Raw genomic sequence first — 7438 nt, forward strand, 5'->3', positions numbered from 1 at the left:
TGATGATGATGATGATGATGTATGCAGCTGCTTTGTAGGAGGGAGGGTGACGCACCGTAACACAGGCCCAGTTATAACACATACACACCCTTACTTAATCAATTGAGCTGAGACCTTCTTGAGCAACTTCCACTCAAGAACTTTTCAGAATTTTATGGAGCCCCAAGGTTTATTACTGTGTTCACAAGAACCTTCCTCTGGTCCCTATCCTGAGCCAGATCGATCCAGTCCACACCACCCAATTCTATCTCCCTAAGATCCATTTCATTATTATCCTCCAGCCCATGCCTGTCTTTTTTTTTAATTCGCTAGTGGGGGGTGGAGTCCAGTTGGGTCCACTCTGGCCACTGATTGACCTATTGTAGCCCGCCCAGGGTGATTGTGATGATGGAGAATTTGGTGCACTGAAGATTGGCAGGGGAAACCAAAGTAGTCGGAGAATACGTGCCCCAGGGCCACTTTGTCCACCACAAATCCCACTTGACCAGACCCGGGATCGAACCCGGGCCACCGCGTTGGGTAGCCAGCGACTAACCGCTTGAGCTTCCGTAATGCCAGAGACCAAGTTCCACACCCCTACAGAACCACAGGCAAAATTATACTTTTATATACACGTATTATAATATTTGCTTCTTTATAGAAAACCCTGTCATACACGTTACAGATCTTATCTCTGTCAGTTTACGTGGCGAAACACAATTGGGTTTCTGCTGAGAACGGCAAGGTCTGCAGACATCTATAACACAAAACAACTTACCAACTCCTGATGTATACGGGGTTCAATTAGAGCCTGACAATAAACATGAACAAATGAGTGCAGTAAACTCTCGTTAATCCAGTTACGGTTAATCCGGATGTCGGATAGTCCAGATCGAAATATGAAAAAATGAGAAATTCTGTTCACAGTTGGGTACGTACTTCAAAAGACACGTGGGATGTATTTTAGGAAACCGACCCCTAACAATAAACATGAAATGAGTGCAGTAAACTCTTGTTAATCCTTCATTGATTTTTCATCTCCCTTTCAATTCTATTCTCCTCCTTTCTCATCCTCCTCTTTCTCATTTCCTTCCTCAAACTCTTCCTCGAGTTCTTCTTTTCCTTCCACGAGGCCGGGATAGCTCAGTCAATATAGTGACAAGGATATGCGCAGGAAAACCAAGGATTTGGTGTTCGGGTCTCGGGTGGTGGGCAAATCCCCGAGATGAAAGCAGCTCGGGCGTTAAGCTTAAAATTCACTTTCTTCTAGTGCCGAAATCAAGAATGCGTGGAGTTATATCTCCATTTCATTTACTCTACATAATCCAGTACTTCAGTGTGTTACTGAATAGACGGCGTTATGTTCCAGTGACGTAAATAGGTTCTCGCAAGATTGTTTTCAAAAAGATAATTTTGTGATGTGAGTGTCTCACCTTGACTCGTTTTTAGCCAACCTTATATGTATATTCAGCAACTCCACAAAAACATGACACGGCCGTTTCCTTCCCGTTCCCTTACTTCAGTCATCAATGAGCGATTTAGCACTGTCTTCTTCCTAATGCACATAATATTGTGACATGTTGACCCCTACCTCCCCAGCGGTACGTGGCGGTAACGTAACGCTCGCGTTATTACGGTAATAGGCGAGTTCCCGCCCCGCCACTCCCCTCCGCGGTGANAAATCTTCCAAAGCAGGGGTAGCCAAGACACACTCAGTCCACTCAAGAAATTCCCGCGATATCATGGAGCCCCAAATCTTACCGCAGATTTCACAGGGGCCTCCTATTGACCCTTATCCTAAGCCAGATGAAACCAATCCAAATTCAAAGCACATTCTTGTAAGTTCTATTTTAATATTATACATCCATCTACGTATAGGTCCTTCTATTTTTCTCTTTGCTCAGGTGTTCCTACCAAAAACCTGTAGATACTCGTCTTCACTATCATGCGTGCTACATGTCTTATAATTCTCATTCTCTCTGACTTGTTATAATGATATTTGGCTTTGAGTACCACGTACAAGTGAATATCAGTGCCTCACACTCAGAAATTCTGAAGCCGCAGACATATGAGGATTGGATAGGGCAGATATTTTGGACTCCATTTCATCCATTTGTATAAGAAAGGGATTGAACAATATTATTTTCTAAAATCGCGTTAAAGGTTCAAACGAGCCGCAAGCGACTAGCGAGCAGCTGTTTGGGCACCTCTGATCTAAAGTCTTATGATGCACGTTGCGTATATTTGCTCCTTGGTAACGTCTGAAGGAACTGGAAACAGATTCGGCGTGAATGTCATTACGCCTGGGTGAATTCCCCTGCCTCGTGTTTTTCACACTAAAACGTCCAGCTTTCAGATCTCAGGGAGCCTTTACAAGTCTGGATTGGCGACGTTTTATTTATCCGTCTCCTATTTACTTCCCGGACTCTGATGTGCCATTCCAGGAAATTCTAACAAAATCCACAAATCGCATGGTCATTCAGCTCGTCGAGAAACCTCTCGCTTCTGTGAAGCGTGAAGATCCTTTACTGCCAGTATCTGGTCCCTATCTTGAGCCGGATTAATCCAGTCTACATCGTGACATCCAATTTCTTTACGATCCATCGGGTCCAAACATTTATACAAATCCCTTACCCTCCCCATATATGCTGCATATTCCTCCAGTCACATCGTGTCTAGTTTGATTCTGTTCGTTAAGAAAAAGACAAGATATCATTAAGTATAGTAAAACAAACTCCGTGGCCTGTAGTCCGAAAGCGAACAATACCGACCGAGCGACGCCGCTTGTCGGCGAAGTTAGTGCCAACTTTTGTGGATAGAGGGTGTCGCGTGGTCTGGGCGCTATGAATCTGGGGTCGACTTAGCCTCTAACAGAAATGAGTACCAGGAATCTTTCCGAGGGGTAAAGGGCGGCCGACGCGTAAGGCTGACAACTTCGCCGTCTGTAGAGCCAGTTGCCTGGAAAATGTGGGAACCTCGACGTATCACAAACCTATAGGCCCCCACGGTCTCTTACAGGGATAGTTTCACCTTTAAGATTGCTTACTCAGGTGTGACGTACATTTAAAATGTTTTAAACAAAGTATACCGATGTTTAAGCTGTAGATACTGTCCCCCAGTGGGATCATCAGAAAGGTTGGCACATATCTACCAGACTATACGATATCATAATGTAGAAGGCGACACTGATGCTGTACTCACAGGAATTGAGGGCCGCCGCCCTGATGTGTCGGGTAGACTACGATGCTGGGCCCTGCGCCGTCTCCGTCTGCAGACTTCCGGCGCCTGATCAACCAGACCGTCGTCACTAGCACCAAGAGTACCACCGCGACAGCAGCTACCAGCGGCAGCACCAGGCCTGCACCAAACAGCAGAGCGAGTTTCAGAGTTTGCACACAAATTCTGAGAGGGTGAAGAGCGTTGCTGAGAGCAGAGCCATTACTCAGCAGGTTAGTGAGCAAGAGATGACGCAGTACTCAGCAGATTAGTGAGCAAGAGATGACGCAGTACTCAGCAGGTAGGTGAGCAAGAGATGACGCACTACTCAGCAGGTTAGTGAGCAAGAGATGACGCACTACTCAGCAGGTAAGTGAACAAGAGATGACGCAGCTCTCCTCTTCAGATTTTCTATGCTAACCCCATCGTTCTACATGGCTAACCTAAATTCACGAAGAACACTCCCTTGTAGTCACAGAATTACTGGTTTTTTTTAGACTTTTCCATCGTCTGGAATTCTAGGTAGTACAAGACATGACATTTCAGAAACTGGATCTGTTTCCCGTCTTCAGGTGAGGAAGGAAAACTCTGGAGTGATTGAGATTAGTTCTTTCTAAGGGGCACAACTGAGTAGGTGTCTTCCTTCCTCACCTGAAGACAGAAACAGATCCAGTTTCGGAAACGTCGTGTCCTCTATTACCTAGAATTCTGGACGATGGGAAAAGTCCAAAATCCCTGTATTTCTGTATCAACCACTATCATCAGAACCCTTTGGAATCTACTCCCCTGTAGTGTTGACATGCTTGTCCTTCGTAATTCATGCAGCATCCAATCGACTGATTCGATAATGCCACTAGTCAATACCGTGAGCCAGTTCAATCCAATTCACATCGTAATAACATATTTCTTTGAAATCCGCTTTGAAATTATTCTCTCAACTATGCCTACAATACTAAGTGGTCCTTCACTTTAATTCTCCGAACTGAAGTACGGTTATTCTATTAGGGCACGCGGTAGCATAGTTGATTGAGGCACTACGCTACAAGCCGGAAGGTAGCGGGTTCACTTCCCGATGAGATTATTGAATTTTTCAATTGACCTAATCTTTCCAACTTCACTATGGCCCTGGGGTCGACTCAACCTCTAACATACGTGTAAATGAGTACCAGGAATCGTCCTGGGGGTTAAGAGCGGCCGGAGCGTAAGCCTGACTTCACCGCCATCTGTGAGCCGATTGTCTATAAAACGTCTCACAACTCTGTGGGCCTCCACTGCCTGTTACAGGGATAGCTTTACCTTTTTTACGTAGTTCTCATCTCTCTCATGACTGCTACATTCCCCTCCAATTGCAGTCTCCTTGATTTCACTACTCGATTTTTAACAGCATGCACTCGTTGTATCAGCCTCTGATAAAATGTGCAATGATGAGTGCTACTCTGTTCATCACAAATTCACACGAACTTACCTGGGATTGAGCCCGAGCCTCAACGTAAACGAGAAGCCAGAAAATACATGCCCAAGCTATAGAATGGCCTGTACTTTTATCTAATTTTTCCGGACATTTATTTTAAATTGTTAGCGTCTGGACTGTATAACGTAGAAATATTAAGGTGATATGTGATGAAACTGAAAAGATTTGGAAGAAATCTATCGGGTCCAATTGAGATATAATTCTGGACATTACCTGAAGGGACTAGTGGAATCCAACTGGGTCCACTCAACACGACGGCCACTGATTTAGCCGGAGTGTCAGCCGAGATTTAAACCAAGCACCTAACTGTAAGAATAGAAATTTAATTCTATGCTAACCTGTTACTGCCTGCCTGTAAATTTCGAATACTCTGCTTACTGCCCTCTCTCAAATCAGATTTGTTTTTGGAAAGCTGAAATTTGATCCCCCAGCCCCGAAGGAGGGCACGCCACAGTCACAATTTAATCCACAAATCTCCAAAAACAAGACACAGGAAGATAAAAGATTCTGAACTGAACAGAAATTTGTAATTAGACTGATATAACTGAGCGTCTCATGGACGAGAACGGGGTCAAGAATGACATAGCCCTGTTTTATATTCAACAGCATCGCGGGAGACAGAGAATTTGCTGATTGGTACTGAGGCCACAATTTTGCGTGCTTCATTTGTTTTGCTAATAATGCGAATAATCTCTGGTCAGGTGTACGTGTTCTGCTTTATTAATTGTCTATTCCAGTGAAGTGAGTGGCTTTCATTTTCTGCCATGTGACCTTAATCCATGGCAACGTCGGGCTCTGAAATGGAAAGCAGATAATGCCTTCTTGATACTATTAATTTCCCTTCCAGTGTTCGAAAGGGCATATGTCACGCAGATCCGCCATTCTTCTACTTTGAATATATTTCTTATTCAAGATAATCAACTGAGAGAATATTATTGTCGTAGGCATAAAATATAAAATGTATTTGCAGTTATTCAGCAACAGAATTTACTATTTATTGGAAAATATAAGAAAAACATCTAAAATGATTCTCAAATGTCAGAATGAGTAAGAAGAAGAATTCTTCACAAACATTTGCATTTAAGACGGATGCGTCTGTCAGTCAGGTCATTAAAGAACAATTAATTCTGTTATTTGGGAACGACGATAACAAATCAAAACCTGATTTAGGAGGAAATTAAGAGGAGATTGTACTCGGGTAATGCTTGCTACAATTCACCCCAGAACCTTTTGTCTTCTCGTCTGCTGGCCAGAAACATAAGTATTAGAATACACAAAATTACAATTTTGCCTGTGCTTCTGTATGGGTGTGAAATTTTGTCTCTGATATTAAGGGAGGAACATAGACTGAGGGTGTTTTAGAAAACGGTATTGAGGAGAACATTTGGAAGAAGAGAAATGACAGGATGTTGGAGAAAAATGCATAATGATCAGCTTATTACTGTTAATCTTCCCTAAGTAGAATTAGAATGATCGGGAAAAAGGATAATGAGAAGGGCAGGACATGTAGCACGAATGGGGGGGAAAGAAGTATATAGGATATTGGTGGAAAAGCCAGAATGAAAGAGCCCACTGGGAAGACCAAGGCGTAAGTGGGTGGACAATATTAAAATGGATTTGAGAGAGATAGGATGGGATGGTATTGATTGGATTAACCTGGCTCAGGATAGGGACCAGTGGAGGGCTCCTTTGAACACGGTAATGGATCTTCAGGTTTCATAAAATGCTGGGAATTTCTTGAGTAGCTGCAGAACTGGCTGCTCCTCAAGAAGGACTCAGCTCAATGCGACGTCTGGTGTTGCTATTACAGTGATATGCAGCAGGTTACGGCGAGATCGGACTGTACTTTGGATCAGATTAAGATATACTTCGAAACGTTCTACAGGACTCTCTTCGATGATTGCCATTTAAGAACACCGTGTAAATGAAGGTAACATTAAAAACGTATATTTCAAAATTATATTCTTAGCATGGAAGGTGGATGGAACTGGCTCAGGTTCGTGTCCAATTGCGGGCCCTGTTATTAGCGGGTTTGGAACTTCGGGTTCTGCTACCTGAGAGTTAATTAGTAAGATGCATCTCAGGGAAACAGGTTCTAAGGATGACAGTTGGATGGAACTGGCTCAGGATTGTGTCCAGTGGCGGGCTTTGGTATTAGCGGTGTTGAACCTTCGGGTTCTGCTACCTGAGAGTTAATTAGTAAGATGGATCTCAGGGAAACAGGCTGTAAGGATGGGAGGTAGATGGAACTGGCTCGGGATCGTGTCCAATGGCGGGTTTTGGTATTAGCGGTGTTGAACCTTCGGGTTCTGCTACCAGAGAGTTAATTAGTAAGATGGATCTTAGGGAAACAGGCTGTGAGGATGGGAGGTGGATGGAACTGGCTCAGGATCGTGTCCAGTGGCGGGCTTTGGTATTAGCGGCGTTGAACCTTCGGGTTCTGTTACCAGAGTCAGTTAATTAGTAAGATGGATCTTAGGGAAATATGTTGTGAGGATGGGAAGTGGATGGAACTGGCTCAGGATCGTGTCCAGTGGCGGGCTTTGGTATTAGCGGTGTTGAACCTTCAGGTTATGCTACCAGAGACTCAGTTAATTAGTGAGATGGATCTTAGGGAAACAGGTTGTGAGGGTGGGAGGTGGATGGAACTGGCTCAGGATCGTGTCCAGAGGCGTGCTTTGGTATTAGCGGCGTGGAACCTTGGGTTCTGCTACCAGAAATTTGGTTAATCAGTAAGAGGGATCTAATGGAAGCAGGTTGTGAGGAAGGGAA

The 7438-nt window shown here is 44.1% G+C and overlaps 1 protein-coding gene across 4 annotated transcripts in view; it reads right to left on the reverse strand.

The window, feature by feature from the left end:
• LOC111863782 (synaptotagmin-15) overlaps nt 1–7438 on the reverse strand; it is a 106932-nt gene that overhangs the window by 28509 nt on the left and 70985 nt on the right. For all 4 annotated transcript variants that reach the window (XM_023850459.2, XM_023850470.2, XM_023850487.2 and 1 more), the window contains one exon: nt 3181–3337. In XM_023850459.2, coding sequence (XP_023706227.1) covers nt 3181–3337 — 157 coding nt within the window. The remainder of the gene's footprint in view (nt 1–3180; nt 3338–7438) is intronic.

The sequence above is a fragment of the Cryptotermes secundus genome, unplaced genomic scaffold (genome assembly GCF_002891405.2).
Source record: "Cryptotermes secundus unplaced genomic scaffold, Csec_1.0 scaffold1705, whole genome shotgun sequence".
In the NCBI taxonomy this organism is placed as follows: domain Eukaryota; kingdom Metazoa; phylum Arthropoda; class Insecta; order Blattodea; family Kalotermitidae; genus Cryptotermes; species Cryptotermes secundus.